General features: G+C 41.8%; 1 protein-coding gene across 2 annotated transcripts in view; it reads left to right on the forward strand.

The window, feature by feature from the left end:
• The window catches only part of LOC117154980 (zinc finger protein rotund), a 248,618-nt gene that overhangs the window by 77,583 nt on the left and 154,378 nt on the right, over positions 1–16,657 (forward strand). The window contains exon 2 of one of the 2 annotated variants that reach the window (XM_033330489.2): positions 1,269–1,547. In XM_033330489.2, coding sequence (XP_033186380.1) covers positions 1,269–1,547 — 279 coding nt within the window. Of the gene's footprint in view, positions 1–1,268; positions 1,548–16,657 lie in introns of those variants that run through there. The other variant, XM_033330488.2, reaches the window with a different exon arrangement.

Below are 16,657 nucleotides of genomic sequence, written 5' to 3' on the forward strand. Positions count from 1 at the left end.
ACGATCTCATAGAATAGCGATATTGTCGCCGATAAATAATTTTAAATGTGGAAATTTCACGTTTTCAAGTCGCATTACGTCATGGCCGACTTAGCCTTTCAAATTAATCAAGTCGTATACTCGCGTACTCAAATTAATTCGTATAGTCGTTGTTGAACCTAAATGTGCCAGGAAAGTAGGAGAGTTTGATCGTTTTAATTGATAAAGAACCTGAAATACGAGCGGAAATCCGTTACGTCTTAACGCTCATAGCGTTGAAGCGCTCTTTGTCCTCGATATCAGCAAGATCTTAATCTTTGATCGCAAATAAAATGTATATACGTACATCGTAAGAAGAAGTTTGTCAGGGTAGCAGGATCTCGGTTTAGCCCGTTCAGGTGTCCGGGCGTCACGCTCGCTGATTTATCGATCAATTTATTAATGGGTCAGCTCTTCTCGTGCGTTCGATCATGAATATCCGATGAAGCGGCTCGGACAGACGAGCGAGCCTCATAATTACTGTGATTAATGCTCGGGATCGGGATTAATTGCCTGGCCGGGCTCATTCTCGAAAATTGTTGGTTCGCGGAAAAATCGGCTAACCGGTCTGCGCATCTTTTTTTATCTCTTCCCTTACCAATCTTCCTTTCTTCCGCTAATTCTTTTCCTCTTAACGAGAGTCACGGCTACGATCGTCACGATCGATAGCACAGTCGAGTGATTTTTGTGCAAATTCATATTTTTCGGAACACGATTAGAATAGAAAATTGCTCCATCCAACTGTAATCACAGGTGTCATAGAAATCGCTATACTTTGGACATCTTGTACATTTCTTCGTATCACGCGCATCGCGTGCAATTTTCCACTTGCCATAAATCGACGAGAATCCGCAGTCTCTTGTTCGTTATCAGCGCTTTCTTCGAGTGTTGACCGCGAAATATCAACGAAACGTTGAAAACTGTGGCGGCTTACTCCGAGCCTTGCAACATTTTTCAAGGCCATTCGCAACCACGTTCAACAATGTCAACGGTTTGCGGTCAGCAAGTTGTTCCAGTGACATTACCAACTAGCCGAGGCGATGAACGTTTAAAGACAAATTATAAGCGTCGCTACTGTGACGATTTCCGACCACAGAGCGCTAATTATATATCTTTTTTTGCTATCTAAAAATCTAAACCAGTCACGCAACAAGTAGAAGGAAATCTCGCCCCGGCTTGCAGGAAGAGGAACGTTTAATCCGCTGGATCGATCGATCTCCAATTAACCTGGTTGCTTTTCTACCTTGCAGAAAGCCTCTTTCGCGTGGTCCGAGGGCGGCGAGGAAGGTGGCGGGGGCGGAGGAGGCGGCGGAGGTGGAGGCGGAGGCGGTGGTGGAGGTACAACCGGCACCGGTACCGGAAGCACGGGCCCAACCGCCACCGGAGGCGGTGGATTGGCCCATTGGGTCAGCGTGATGGCGGAACACATCCACAATCCACACTCTGCTACTGGGGTGGGCGGTGTCCATCATCAGCAACAGTCACCCCCTCAGCCACCTTATCCATGGAACAACGGCCTCTCCGGTGATGTGAGTAGCTTTACCTTTTAATTCGACGAAATTTTCGATCGACGAATTACGCGATCTTCTTGTCCCAGTGACGGCCAAAAGAAAGATTTTTAGAATAGAAGAAAAATAAAAAGGCGTTGTAATTTTACAAAATGTATATTATTATTCGTATACTCTGAAGAAAACAACGAGCATGTAGTATACATAAAGAATATGTGGTATATAATTGCACGTGACACGGTAGGCGAATGTTTAGTACGAGAAAACTGCAGGATAGAGATTTTACTTTGCTCGTATACGCAAGTATCAATTAAGTTAATTTTCTTTTGTCCGCCACTGTTCTGTATGCGAGTTTACACTTGAATAAATTTTTGCGTCGTTATTTTTGCGTCACGCGAGACGATGTCCGAGAACCGTGTAATGTTAGGACGTACAGGGATCTGCGGGAAGATCGCGGAACTACATGGTTGACAGTGTTAATTAGTAGGAATTAAACAGTGCGGTATCGCGAATAAGCTGAGAATGATAATTGGCAGAAACGTGGTAGGGATGTACGTGTAGCTGCTTAGGAGATAGGCTTTCGGAGGTGAAGATTACTCTGCTGTTAATTAGCAGCGAATTAATAAGGAATTAGGAAGTTTAGAATCTTTCTTTGGAGATTTATTGAACATATTGTTGTAATACATATACTTTACGAAACTCTTTTCGTAATATTTCTCACCACAATCGTCGATGATGTTCCGCCAACACTCGAATCAACAGGAATGAAACCGTGGAAGAGTCTTGTGGAACGTTGAAAATAACAATAATTGTCAGAAATACAACGAACGAAGTGAAACACTTGTGACGAATGTTCCGCAGCGAAAGTTACTCTCCCATTGATCGTGTTTCTCAGAAACCGTACGGATAGATTGCTTAAATATAAACGCAGAGGTGTAATTTTCTGTTATAAAATTTACCTTAGAATATGGTAACAATTTATACTATACGCTGCGTACGATAAAGAAATCCATGGAGATTTTAAAATATTGAACACCAATTATCGGTTGGAAAAATGTTTCACGCAGTATTTTGGAAAATTTGAGATGTCTGTCGCGATGTCTGGTCGGAAAGATCGTATAAATTCCGCGGTTCCCACGATTCCGTCGACCATGCTCGACTTTGCACGCTAATTCCGCGTAATCTGCGCTTTAAATCTCAGAAATTTCCTGCTGATCTCTCTCTGTCGTTGAATTAACAGTCGTCGAAGTCAGACGCGTCTCGCGGAGCTGCAGCGAACTTTCCCGCCTCTGATTTAACGGTAGCTGAAACTGCCGGGCGTTAACTTGCTCGCCACGATGAAATAATTCGAGGATTAATTTTATACCCGACATATTACGAAGTATTACGAGGCAAGGACCAGTTAATTGGCGACAAAGAGGCCGGCGGTCTCGTAGCCGGATTCCCGCCGCGAAACTTTTACGACGAGTTCCATTTCTTCCGCTCGATACTTTCGTACTCGATAAGCGTTGTAAAATCGCTTGCAACCGGATGTCTTCATCCGAGGCAGAATTTGCTGCATCTGGACAGATTAAAGCGATGTTTATCTATATCTGTTCCGCGAAAAGGTGTAAACTGGTTCCCCTGGAAACCCAATTCCCAATAAAGTTGGCAAGGTTAGACTGAAAAATTTCAGAAGCCGGTTGTAAAAGACCTGTACGCTCTTCCTCGAAAAAGAACAGTTTCGTGGATTGCGATAAAGTTATACTGAAAATTTTCAGAAGCTGACACATGCCAGAAGAGTGGACAACATTTTTCGAAAGATGTAATTTTCTGCGAATCGTTCCGAATGCGACGAAGTTGTTTGTTGAATGAATTGAACGAATGAAAAACTACGCGATATATTTCGAAAGAGACAGTTTGGTGGGAATCGTTCTATGACAAAGTTAAACTACAAAAATTGGAGAAGCTAATAGTAGGAAGCTAGACAGCTAAAAATATTTTTCGCAATAGTTTTGGCAGAGTTATGTAGACTCTGTGGAAAATTCGAGAAACTAGTACCAGGAAGCCAAACAATATTTTTACGGGAAGTTTCGTAAGTGTTCGTTCGTCTTCGCTGTTCCTGCGATCGTAACGTGGAAGACTGGCTCGAGATCAAACGGTTCTAAAGCCTCGTCGAAACGCGCGTAAAAAATATCCCATAGGAAAGCAGACGATCTTCTAACGGACGAATAAGAAAGCGAATGGAGGAACCAGAAACGTGGATCGAAATGGCTCGGAAGACGAGACACCGTTAGACTCGCGACACGGACGAGGAAATGTGCGAAAAAAAAGGATCTCAACCCCTTTTTTTTCGCAAGCAACGGGTTACCCCTGGTTTGGTTTTGTTTCCCGCGCCTCTCCCTGTGTCTCCGGATGAGAATCCTGCATAATTTCGACGAGGATTCTGCTGGATTGGAAGCAGGAAGAAAAGGACGAGGAAGAGAAGACAAAGAGGTCAATGGGTGCTGGGTGAAGAAGAACAAAAAAAAAAAAAAGAATGATGCGTGGAGGGTAGCGTGGAAAGGGTTGAAGATCGCTTTGCATACTCCTCGCTCCGCCCCGAGGTGGTTGAAAAAAACAAACAGACGGAAGCGCGAAAAAAAATGTTCACGGGACAACAGGGGTGAGAGTGTTCGTTTGAATGCGCGCGGATTCGAAGAGTTCTCGCCGCGCTATTAAGGGTGAATTTCTCCTTTTGACCACGCAACGGTACCCGAGGGTCTCTTTTTAGAGATTCTTGTTTCTCGATCTTCCAAAGGATCTCCGCTTTTTTCCCGGTAATCTCGTGATTTTTTCATTTGCTCTTCTTTTTTGGTATCAAGTATGTTGTTCGGGATTTGAGGAAGAAATTCGAAAACTCTGAGTTTTGATAGCGGATGACGAGGGTAGTTCACCGCGATCTTCCTCGATTATTACGTTTCATATCAGTTGTGACGTAAAATACGAGTCGCTTTTCGAAACTCAACAAAGAAATGCCTGACTCCGGTTCGCGTAACGTTCTTTTTCTTTTTTGCAAAATTTCTTTAAAATAGTAGAATATTCGCTCTAATTCCAACTAGCTGAGCAGTTCGATAATTCTTAATTCGAAATTCCCAGGACTCTTAATTTAAAAATCTCACCTCGTAGCCGGTTCAGACAATTTCCTCCAAAGTAACAGAAAATTTAGGTACGTCAAGCTATTCCAAAATTCTTTCCAAGATTCCAAGATTTCCAAAAATCTTCGTTCCGAAATTCCCAACTTGCGTAACACTAACGTACCTCGAAGAGCCCGGAAGAAACGATCTATCGCAAAGGCAGTCGCTAAATAATCCCGAATCATCGTTGCCTCTCACAATCCACCGGATTCTTAATACCAAAAAAAAAAAGAAAAAAAAACGAAACCTAGCCTCGCCCTAAATTCACCCCTCGCATAAGGACAATCGTAGCAATCAGACGCAACCGATTCTTCGTTGAAGAAACAAAGAAGCCACGAAAAGAAACGTTACTGCGCGCTAACGTGACACGAGATGCTAAGAATCCAAATCGCCGAATCGAAATGACCGGTCAGGGTGCTCGAAAGGGTTGGTTCGGGTCGTGAGGAGCCACGGCATGCGGAAGATGCTTGCGTGAGCTGTATAGCAAGGATCAGCCGGTTTTTTGTCTAGGCTCGGGTGCCCGCAGGACCCACGCCGTGGGTTTGTCGGAGAGGTCTGGAGGAAAAAACAAGGAGCCACGACAATAAGGGGACGATTTAAATAATCCGCGGCATGCAAATGCCTCGGAGATTCTCACGGGACGGGAGCTTTCGTCCAGGGAGAGCGGGGAGGTGATCGAGACGAGAGAGAAAAGGAAGAAGGACACGAAGACAATCGGCCAATCTGCATACGAACTCATACGGGTAGCGCGTTTCAACCCTTTCGAGTGTCCCGGGGATGATCGACACCGTCGCGGAATTTAATCGAGGGATCCTTCTTTTGAACGTCCTCTGTCGTTTCTGTGACTTTCTTCTCTCTCTCTCTTTTTTTTGGCGTTAGTTTTGTAACCGACGTGGAATGCTTTTTCGAAGTTGAAAGCTACAGACAGGAATATACAGTGGAACTGTGATCCATCTGATTTATCCGGGCTCCATTTATTGCAACGAAATGTTTGTCAATGGCCGATTAGCTGGACTTCTGCTGGTAGAATTCACTCGTACGAGCTGCTGTTACGTGGACGCAAAAATAATAGATAATGGGGAAAGTTGGCGAGCTTTTATTACGCGAACTCCAATTATACAGAGTGTCCCGTAGCAGGGAATTGCTTCGGTGGTAGATTCTGCATGTAAAAGCGGCAAAAGGAGTTCTCATAAACGTACGCCTTATTCGACGTTGTTTTCCAGTCAGAGAGAGGTTTTTTTTCTTTTTTTTCTTTAACGAACTGTATCTGCATACCTTGGCGTTCCTATATCTCATCATTGCGACGTTTATTGCTCTAATGACTTCTACGTGAGACGGTAAGAAAATGTTTGTTGAATTAGAATACAAGGTTCAGTGTCAGACGCGGAGTTCTGCTTGCGAATAGATAGAGGAAACTAGTTCAACTATTTCCATCTTTGGTGGAATTATTCCAACGTGGAACTCGCTGCAATTTGAAAACAAGATCAAACAGCGTATACGTCCATGTGAACCTTTTTTTATTGTTTTCGTGTTGTGGAAAAGCCTGTAGAAACTGTTTGTCCTGGGACAAGATCGGATAAATGGAGTTTCAGTATAGTTGAGAGCTACAGATAGAAATATACGAAATGTTCTTTCTGTTTAAAAAGGATGTTTTTGAGTTTCGAATGGAATGACAGATTTCTTTGGCTCGAAATAGAACTTTTAAGTCATGTAACGACTCTTCTTCGTTTTTCCTGTTCGTCGTATGCATCTTAATGATGCATTAATTATCCTTATAGAAAGATTATGCGCAGAGACAATTTTAAAATTCAATAACCAATTCCATATTACCGAAACTGTTCTTTTATTTGATTGCGACATTAAACGTGTATTTTTGCATTTTGTCAGATTCTAGACACCAGCATTTACTTAATTGTTCATAAAATTTCATAAATCTTTCATTTATTCTTAGGCAACTTATATTCCTGAACTTTACGAATCGAATTCGAAATTAAGAAATTAGGAAGAACCAGCTTGTCAAGTTCCTGTCGCGTGCTCCTTATATAACCTTTATTCTAAAAAAAAAAGTTCAACGCGTACTTTCTTTATGAAAGATCGCTGGAAGTGTCACGCGAAATGTCACTTCTTTTCGAAGGAAGAATATCTTTAAATTTTAGACTATGGAATATTCCGTCGATCTGCACTGAAATCTTCGAAATCTCTGCTTCAATTTTCCTGTAATCTCTTTTCTCCAACCGATAATACTCGTATATCAATCAACTGTCCTTTTAAAAATTTACAATATTCACTCTAAAAAAGTTTCCAGAGACCTACTTCTTCTCCAACAAGTTATTCAAATAGTTGCGCGTTAAGAATAGAAGCGAGAACAGTGGTCCCAAAAAATGGTCTTCGATCTCGCGTTAGACCGAAGCTTCTCTCAATTTATAATCGTTCGCGCTCTCGCGTATTTCTTTCATCATCGCTCCTGTCATCCATTTTACCTGTGACGAAACTGTTCGGAATATTCAGACGTCATTCTCTTCTCGAACCAATGTAACGTACATTAAAGCAGTCTTACACGTTACAAATTATCCTTAAAAAAAAAAAAAATCACACATGCACCTTCCACCATAAAAAGCTATCCCTTGACAAAAAATATGATATCCACCTTGCAACAGCGTTGCAACCCCAAGTGAACAAGAAGGAGGGAAAAAACCTAAAAAGCAAAAAAGCAGGGCAAGGACTATGTAGGTCGACTGTGTAGTTTCTGAAAGTAGTCCAAGGCCGCACTGCGAGCCTCGTGCGGCATGGAACAAGGGGGTTGGAAAGGAAGAGCCGGTGCTGGTGCCCCTGTAAACAAGTTTTCGGATGTTGTAATCTGTCGCCGGTTTCGCCCAGCGGGTGGTCAACCCTTTTTCCATGCTCTTTTACGCCTGCCCGACCTTAATCCCTTAAAACGCTTAGAGCAGCTCTTTAGGGTAATTTCTAGTAAAAGAGGGGAGAAGAGTTAAACTATGAAAGGGGTGAGTGGATACAGCCGCCGAAGGCGAAGATGCAAAACACCTTGGAAAACAGCGGCCCAAAGCGACTAACTGGAACATGCCGTGCCGCGTGAGAGTCCTGCAAGAAGCTACCCCATGAAGATTATGCAAAGGAAGATTCCTTCGTCCCTTTAACCCCCGGTTCCCTCGTTCTACCCCTGCGCCACGCTCTACCAGAATGAAAATTAAAATAATGGCCCTGCTCGTAACCCCGCGCCAATTTCTATCCCCCACCCTTGCGTGTTTTCCTCTTCCCATCTCCCTCAAACTACCCTTATTCTCTCTTCTCTTCTTTTCCTCCCTGTCGTTCTGTTTTTAAGCTTCTCCTTCCTTCAAACATTTTTTTCCTCCGCTCTATGTTTCTCCTTTTTCATTCGCTCCCCCCCCCCTTCTTTCGTTCTTTCTTTCGTTCTCTAGGATCGGGGATGCAAATAGCGGTACAACGACATTTTTGTCTCCGCTCGACGTGAGACAAAAAAGAAAAAAGAAAGAAAGAAAGAAACTAAAAAAAAAAGAAACGGCGCGTTACAGGGGCCGGCTCTCATTGTCTCGTTCACGGATTCGTCACGGGGTAGTAACCCCTTCCTTCGTCGATCTGGATCGGCTAATGAATTTCCGCGTAACGTATCGCGGATCGAGAAAGGGGTTAGCGAACATTTTTTTCGTGATTTTTTTTCGAAGGGAACGTAACCTGGAACCAGTCTTTATGCGTATCAGGGCTGAACGGCTGTTCTGGTTTCAGAGGAGGTTTTTTCGATTGCTTTTTTTCACGGAGAGTCAATGTCGCCATGTTAACTTTCGTTGCATAGGTATCCACAGGGTATTTTTATTATTGCTTCGTTTCCTTTTTCTTTTTTTCATTTGCTTTTTTTTTTTTTTGATGGAATATTGTATAGATCGTCACGGGGTTGAATTACCGGTTTAATTTATCGAAGATCGTTTGATAGAAGCGTGGAAGAATAAATTTGGACCAGGAATAATCCTCCGTCTGTTATGATATAATAATGGGAATATTCTTTTGTGTAACTTTCTGTTTTTGTAACGTCGGAGAACTTGTGACGTTGAGAAATTAATTCTTTGTATAGATCGTTTTACAAACTCTTTCGAATATGATGTTGCGAACGACGAGGGAGATTTGATTGGAAGTAAAAAAAAATGGACATTCCGATTACAATTCTGAAAAACTAGAGTTACGTCGAGACTTAAAGAACGAGATCTGCCGATTGTAATTCCAACAACCCTGGAACGAGTTACGTTGGAAACGAGGGGAAGAAATCGCTGGACTGTGATTCGCAGAAACTCGAAAGTTACGTCGTAAACGAAAAAACGAGATCTTGCGACTACAGTTGTGAAAAATTCCAGGGAAATCTCATCGTAGACGAAGAAAAGAAACAACGGTCGTTATAATTCCCGGAAAGTCTCGAATTTACGTTCGAAACAAAGAAATCCTTTGATCGTAATTTCACAAAAATTCCACGTAACTTACGTTTGAAGTAAAAAAGAAATCTTCCGTAATTCTCGAAAATCCGAAAGAAGTTACGTCGCGAAGGTGAAAAAAGAAAAGAAAAAAAGAAGAAGAAAAAAAAAAGAAGAAAATAGTTGCTCGTTGGAAATCGATTCGTAGAAAGGGTGAACGTACTCTCTGGACGTTTTGTACCAGCTCTCTGGAAAGGAGAAAGAAAGCAAAGGGAATCGGCGAGAAATCGTTCTGCCTGGACGGACACGGCGAGAGGATTGAAGAACGGAAACTCGGTGGAAAAAGGGCCATAACTCTGTCCTGGGCCCAAATGTTGTGACATGGTCGCCAGAAAAGGGGTTGTTGCTCGCTGCTACATCTCTATTGTCTCTTTGGCTCTGCGGGGGGTTGTCTCTCTGGGGGAATCCTAATGGAGAAATTGGAAAGTGTGAAATTTTCGCAGGTTGGAAAATGACAGTTTGCGGGCAATGCTCGTTTTATGGTCCAATGGGAATATTAGAACCGTGAAAATACTTCAATTTCCTAGTTTGTCATTTTCCTAATAATTTAGCTTCCACCAATAGAGTCGTGATCCATCGATTATTCTTCGTGTTTTCGCAGGACTAAGGAGGATAAATTCGATATACGTCTCTTGGAATTGCGCCACATTTTATACGAAGTCTGTTTATCGCAAATAACGTTTAAAGTTAAGAATTAAAGCTGACTAGTATCGCTGCAATTATCACCGTTCAGACTTGGTTATTTCAAAAGATGCTTCAAGCAGAACTCGCTTTGTTTCTATTATTTTACATAGGCGAACACGCTTGCCGGATCTCAAAGTGATCTTTGTTCCCTTTTAATGGAACTAGTTTCGCGTAGATAGACGCGTAGCTGATTCCGCCACGAGTTTATCGACGTATACAAACGATCCGGCGCTCGCAGGAAAATGGCAACTTCTCCGAGGATTGGAAATTAAAAGAATGTGAAATTAGAAGTAGTTGCAACTGTAACGTAAAAGTTGTACCGAAGAAATCAAAACGAATGCATCTACAGGCTTTAAACCGACTTTATATTGGAAAGCTTCGCTGTACAAAGCAAACGTTCATTTCGCCAAACATTTACCCTGCAAATTTACAAAATCTTTCACTTCGCTAGTCTATAAAACACCCACTAAAAACCTGCAGATCCATCGCTTTCACAGATCGACACGTCCAACGCTGAACGAACAACAAAATTGCACGAGTTCCTCCGCAAAGCAATAACGTACTGTCCCTGTAGCCGTTTTAAAATTGCCAACACCTCCGGCCACCGAAGAGAAAGAAAAAGAGGGCCAAGTCCCGTGACATTTACGCGGGATCGATTAACGAAAACGCAGAGTAACGATACAGATCCGGCATGGTCGTGAACAAAGACGGTTCCAGCGATCACGGGGAAACCGTTAGCCCCGAAGACGTGACCAGGAGCCCGGTGGAAGCTCCGTTAGGCGTCGCGAAGAAAAAAAAAATTAGCACCCATGAGAGACGAACGTTTCTTCCGGAGATTACGCGGTCCCTGGGTCGCAGACGAGAGGAGGAAAAAAAGCGTGTTCGCGGTGGAAAGGGACGCGCAGGTGAAAGGGGTGCGTATGCAGATGACGGTGAAAGTGGTGTACAAAGGGCCCATAGTCTCACGCTATTGTAGGCCCAGGTAAGATAAAGGTTGGCTCGGCCCTCAGGGCGACCCGCAACCATACCTCCTCTCTTGATGTCTCTTTAATTTTTATTAATGACGAGGAATTTGAATTTCTGCATCGGTGATATGGGAACGAGACGATCTTTGGAGTTGGTCTGGCCGCGTACGTGACACGGATGGATCTTCATGGGCTAGGCTCCTTCTCGCCATCGATCATAATTATCCGGTTTACGGGACGGGTTACGATGTCACGAGGAATTTTCCACGCTGAACAAGCGATAGTTAGCTTTCGAAAGGTTTCACGCTTTTCAGCCGCCAATTTTCTAGAGTGAACAGGTGTTGGCTTTCTGTCCAACTTGACAAAGTTTCAGCAAGCTCCGCGGTGGCTCACACTTGCGCTATCGACTGATCGCCGCGGATGTTCTTTTGTAGATTTTTGCAGCATCCAGGGCCTCGGTTTTATCATTTTGCGAGTAACACTAACGACAATAAGAAGCTCGTATCTCGTTCCGATAATGAGGATAGAAATGTGCTGCCTTTTATGTGTAACGAAATCGTCCTAATTTATTAGTTGTTGTTGGAACGTTGAACGTTTGTATGTATTTTTCGTGCGTGTTCTATGTATTTGTGGAAAGTAGAGGAAGCTTCCATTGACTGTTCAACTGTCAAAGGATCGGTACTCTCGATACGAAGAAAGATTTTATTTTTTAAGTCTTAAGAAACTTTTATCTGCGATATTCGCGTTCGCGCAATAGTCGCTCGTCGTGTAACAGTTGTGACACAGAATTGCTATGAAAATCGTATGGATTTGAAGGGAAACTCTGTGAAAGAAGAGTAAATGTCTTGAATGAATAGGATTTGCAAGTTGTTTCACGAATTCGTAATTAAAGAATCATATCGAAGGAACTCGTAATCAGGAAATTGAATGGGCTGTTTCAGTTCGTTTAATTATACGTAATTAGCAAATTCTAATGAAAAGATTCATAATCGGAAGTGTATATTTAAAGAAAGGAACTAGTTAGGTTGGAATAAAATTTTTCAATTTCACGGGCTCGCAATTAATAAATTACGATCAAAGGATCGGTGGTCGCGGGAATTAAACAAGAAAATTATTACGTTCATATTTGCCAGTTGCTTTAAGCATTCGTAATTAAAACATTCTATTGAAAGGACTGGCGATAAATCACAATGGAAAGGTTACCAACGAGGAAAATGTATTAAAAAGAAGAATAATTGCCCTGAATAGCATCTTCGAGTTCATTTACAATTTACATACTGTTCAGTCAAATCTTGCTATTGTTCTTCCAGATGAAACTTGGGAACAACGAAAGCTGATGAAAAGACGTAATTCTGTCAGCTAAATAGAGCCAGTCACGGCTTGTGAAAAGACGTAATTTTACGTCAGAACCTGTGAATCTGTGAATAGAAATATTAATGAAACCGAAAATAAATAAATATACGAAGAAAGAAAAAGCTTGAATTAAATTTTAGAAAAAAGTTTGTACAGCAGAATTTTAAAAATTCGATGGGAAAGGAAATTGTCACGTGCAGGTGACCTGCTGATAATTCTCTGATACACGAAAATTATTTTGTCGCGTATTGGACGAGTCTCGCGACCAAGAATACTCGCAGAGATTCTAATTAATGCATACCGTGTTGTCGGTTCGTTAAAGTGGCGCGTAGAAACGCGTGTCGCGAAGAAACAGTAGGTTCAGTGTTTTAGACGGCCACGTGTTTTTTAATGACGAGGAGCAGACGCCGTGGTGTTTCATTGAATCGATCGAGGGGGCCCGATGTCTCCCACGTCTTTTTTTTTTTTTTACCCACTAACAGACTCGTTTGGAACCAAAGGAAACTGTTCTCGAAAAAAAATATGTCGGAACTTGCATTCCTTTCATACCGGAACGAGATAAATACGAAACTTAAAATATTCTCGACATTTACGTATCTTCGAGTCCTCGTCTATTTATGTGGACAATTTTTAGATTCTGATTTTTAGACTGTGAAAAATGAAGAATACATGCAGGTTAGAGATTGGAAGCATAAAAATGTGCAGAATTAAGACGTACAGAATATTAGTTTGTCAGAAAAGTCTCTTTCGTTTCGGAAGGTGACAATAGATGAACCACAATTTCTGTTTTATATCATTTTATTGAATTAGATATCACCCATTTCGTTCTGTTTCTATTATTACGTTCCTGTATAATTCAATAAACTAATATAAAACAAAGATATTCTGCGTCTATTATTTCCTTATAAAACGAAAGAAACTTTTCGGACAACCTAATATCAAGCGCAAAATATTCGTCGTGAGAATTCTTCGATTTAAATTCCGCTTGTTCGGTTGTGTTTAAAGAAATATATTTTTGCATAAACGTCAGATATTGGTGAAGGTATCGTTTTGATTTAATTCGTGGAATGCGAAAACCTAAACTGTTAGAAAATGTGGGTCGATTGGAAATATGCTTCGAAGGATATTAAGTAAATTCCGTATCGCTGTCAGTCGTCGATCAATCTAGAGTAACAATTGTGTAAATCCAGGATTCCGGTTGCTACCTAAAATAATTCTCTTTTCCATCTTCAATATTTCATGATGCTGGCGAAACGCTTTACCGCGGCGTAATATAAAATAAATTCGCAGTTTGGCGGAATACGAATCGGCAAGAATAAAATTACACAGCGTGGTCGGGATCAAAGTAACGAGAGCGATAACACGGGTCGTAGGAGACCGCCGCAAATTTCGAGGGAAAGGACGCGTGAAAAGTTACGCGATTAAACTTTCAACTAGTTCCGCGCGTCACAATCGAGATTTACGGAAGTTGGCGGGACTTTGGGGGAAGTTCGGTCGAAAGAAAATCGTGAAAGTTCAACTGCTAAAAGGGATTTCCACGCGCGTGCTACCCTTTCCTTTTTCACTGCCCCTTTTGCGAAACGATCGAATAGCCGACCACCGCATTCGAATCTTTTGCGCCGAAGAAGAAGAGAGAAAATTGTAAATAACCACGATCAAACGAGGCAACGTGGAAAAAAGGAACGATCAAGGAGGAAAATTGTCGGCGAATATATCCGAGGAAGAAGCAGCGTGGAGAAGCGTGGATTCCAGCGTACGAGAGTTTCAGGAGATTTCTCCAACTACGAGGACACGCGAGTCTCGATTTCCTGATTGCAAATGCGTCGGAATTTTGAGAAACAACTGGCACAAATTTTTCTCTCGCCTCGGCAAGCGACGCCGAGCAAGTTGGCAGAAGAAGACTAAGTTTTAACGAACTTTTAACGAACAGATTTTAGAGAATCTGACGAAATAGTTTGGAAGAATTAGCGAAGATTCTCAGCTTAATTTTTCGGAAGAATTTATGCCAAGTTGGACGGCGTTTCCGTGCGATTCTTCGCGCGTTCATCGTCCAGAGAAACTACCTTTGTTGAAATTTATAAAAACTCGATTAACAAGTTGTCGGTGAGAAATGCGTAGAAAGCTTTTCATGCGATCACGTGTTAGAATCGTGATAAAGCAGCACGTGTATTCAGGAATTGTACAAGAGAAGGTAATAGTAATTAAAAGATACCGTCATTGATTGATAAATCGAAAAATATGAATATTAACATCGATGAAAGATTCGGTCGGATGAAAAATTAAGTAAAACGAAGATTAAAATTGAAAGGAAAAAAGAATTATAAATGGAGGATTGAAAGTGGAATGAAAAAAATCCACGTGATAATTAATTAGATAGAAAATTGTAAGAAATATTGGTAGGTTGATGGTGAGGTTGAAATATTCGAGGGCCAAAGATCCATCCTGGAAAACGTCTCGGAGTGACAAAACGCGAAGCTCCACTTTCTCCGAGGGCGAATTGTCGCTGTTCTCGGGCGGCGTGTCTCGCATCCTGTCCGCCACTTAATGAAAAATAGAGAGGACGAGGCAGGAACAGAAGGTGGAAGGCGTCCGGCGCGAAATAGAGGAAAAAAGAATGCCGGTGGAAATATCAGAATCGATATTTGACCCCCGTGCTGGCGACGGGGAAAACGGGAAATGGAAGGAAACTCAACTGGGCGCCGGACTAGCCTTTGAAGAGCGGTAGCTACCAATGTTGCCGCCATCTTTCCGATATTTGATGGATCTCGAGAGAGAAAGAGGATGGCTTCTTCCATCTGTCGCGCGATATTGAAGACCGAAACGGCCGGATGGAGACGAGGCAAAGGGGAACGATTTCCCTCGGTTATTTGCGAAATTAAATATTCCAATAAATAGTCGAGACAGATTTTTTTCTCTTTCTTCATCGAGCAGAAATTTTCGTAATTTTCTTAATGCCGCCGAGTTCCTTCGATCGTCTCTTTCACTCGGTGTACGGTATTTTCTAACAAAGAGGAAGACTTTGAATTCGTTTGCATTTTACGTTGCACGTTCTCCGAGAAGCTAGAAATTTTTGCCGAAACGAAAGCAACATCGAAATAGTACAAATTTCTGGATACAGAAACTTTGCGACGTATCGAGCAATTAATTAAGAGAAAATTAAGAAAATGGAAACTAAAAAGTCGAGGCGACAGGGAAGGTGGATTACTAAATTTAGCAGCTTAATTGACAACATTAAGGATGCAGCAAGTTAGATGCATTGGAAAATTTCAGAATACTTTTATTTCTGAACTCCGTTTCGCGGAGTGCTCGAATATATCGTCGCCAGCTTCATAATATATCAGTCTATCATTTTATCAAGCACGTCACCTTTCACTTTATTGCATTGCAAAAGTAAATTATTTTAAACTAACAATTTATATCTTGATTAGTTGCTTAACGAAATCTGACCGAAAGAAGATGGTCAGCCATTGCAATTGTATTGTGCTACCGATTTAAAATCATGGAGAAAAATAGAAAATTTGATAACGCACAGAATATCTCAAACATCATAAATATGCCAAGTATTCCTGTGCATTATAATTTAACAACCAATAATATTATTAAATCGACAATAAGTGACAGGTTGCGGGTTATCAGGCTTCTCCTTCATCGTTGTACAATTTCACGTCAGATGAAACGATGACTTTTATTATAAAGTTTGCTATAATTCAGCAAGATAATCGATTAATACGAATAAATAGGAAACGGGTGCTGGTTTTTTCTTAACATCGGATTTCTTCCAGCAAGAATTACTCGACCGTCTCTGCCAGCTTCGCGACTTAGGATCGGCCCTTACCTCGGTAGCTGGCGGTCGCAAATTATTCCGCAGTGCGCGCGAATTACCCCATAAACCGGAAGAATAACGTTATCCCGGGCGTCGCCGCGAACTGGAAGTAGCCATCGACGAAAAAAACAAAAAAGAAAAAAAAGAGGGAGAAAGAAGCCACCGAAAAAAGAGAAGACCTGGCCTGTTGTAGTCGGAGAACGACTGACGAAGATCGATATCTTGAAAAGAAAAAAAGGGAGAACCGAGTCCGCCAAACAAAGAAAGAACAAAATACATTAAGCCGAAAAAAAATAAAAATAAAAATAAAAAAGGGAGAAGTAAAGCGAATACGAGTACGAACGCCGCAGATTTAGCGGCAGAATGAACCTCGAAGGGTCACATACATAGTTTGCCGGACTTTATGGATTAAACTGTGCGGAGGAACGACGGCGAAAAGGAGAGGAGATAATAAACACGGAGAAACAAAGAAAAAGCACGAAATACCGATGTAAACGGTTTGCATAAGCGATCGTAGCAGCGTGAGAATGGCGGATAGCCGTGGTTGCGAATATGCGTTAAGAAAAACCAGATGGAGGGAGGGGGTGAGGATTTAGCGGAAGGTTTGCAACAAGAAGATTGCGTTTCTTGGAAGGAAGAAAGGGAAAACAAAACG

The sequence above is a fragment of the Bombus vancouverensis genome, chromosome 12 (genome assembly GCF_051014615.1).
Source record: "Bombus vancouverensis nearcticus chromosome 12, iyBomVanc1_principal, whole genome shotgun sequence".
In the NCBI taxonomy this organism is placed as follows: domain Eukaryota; kingdom Metazoa; phylum Arthropoda; class Insecta; order Hymenoptera; family Apidae; genus Bombus; species Bombus vancouverensis.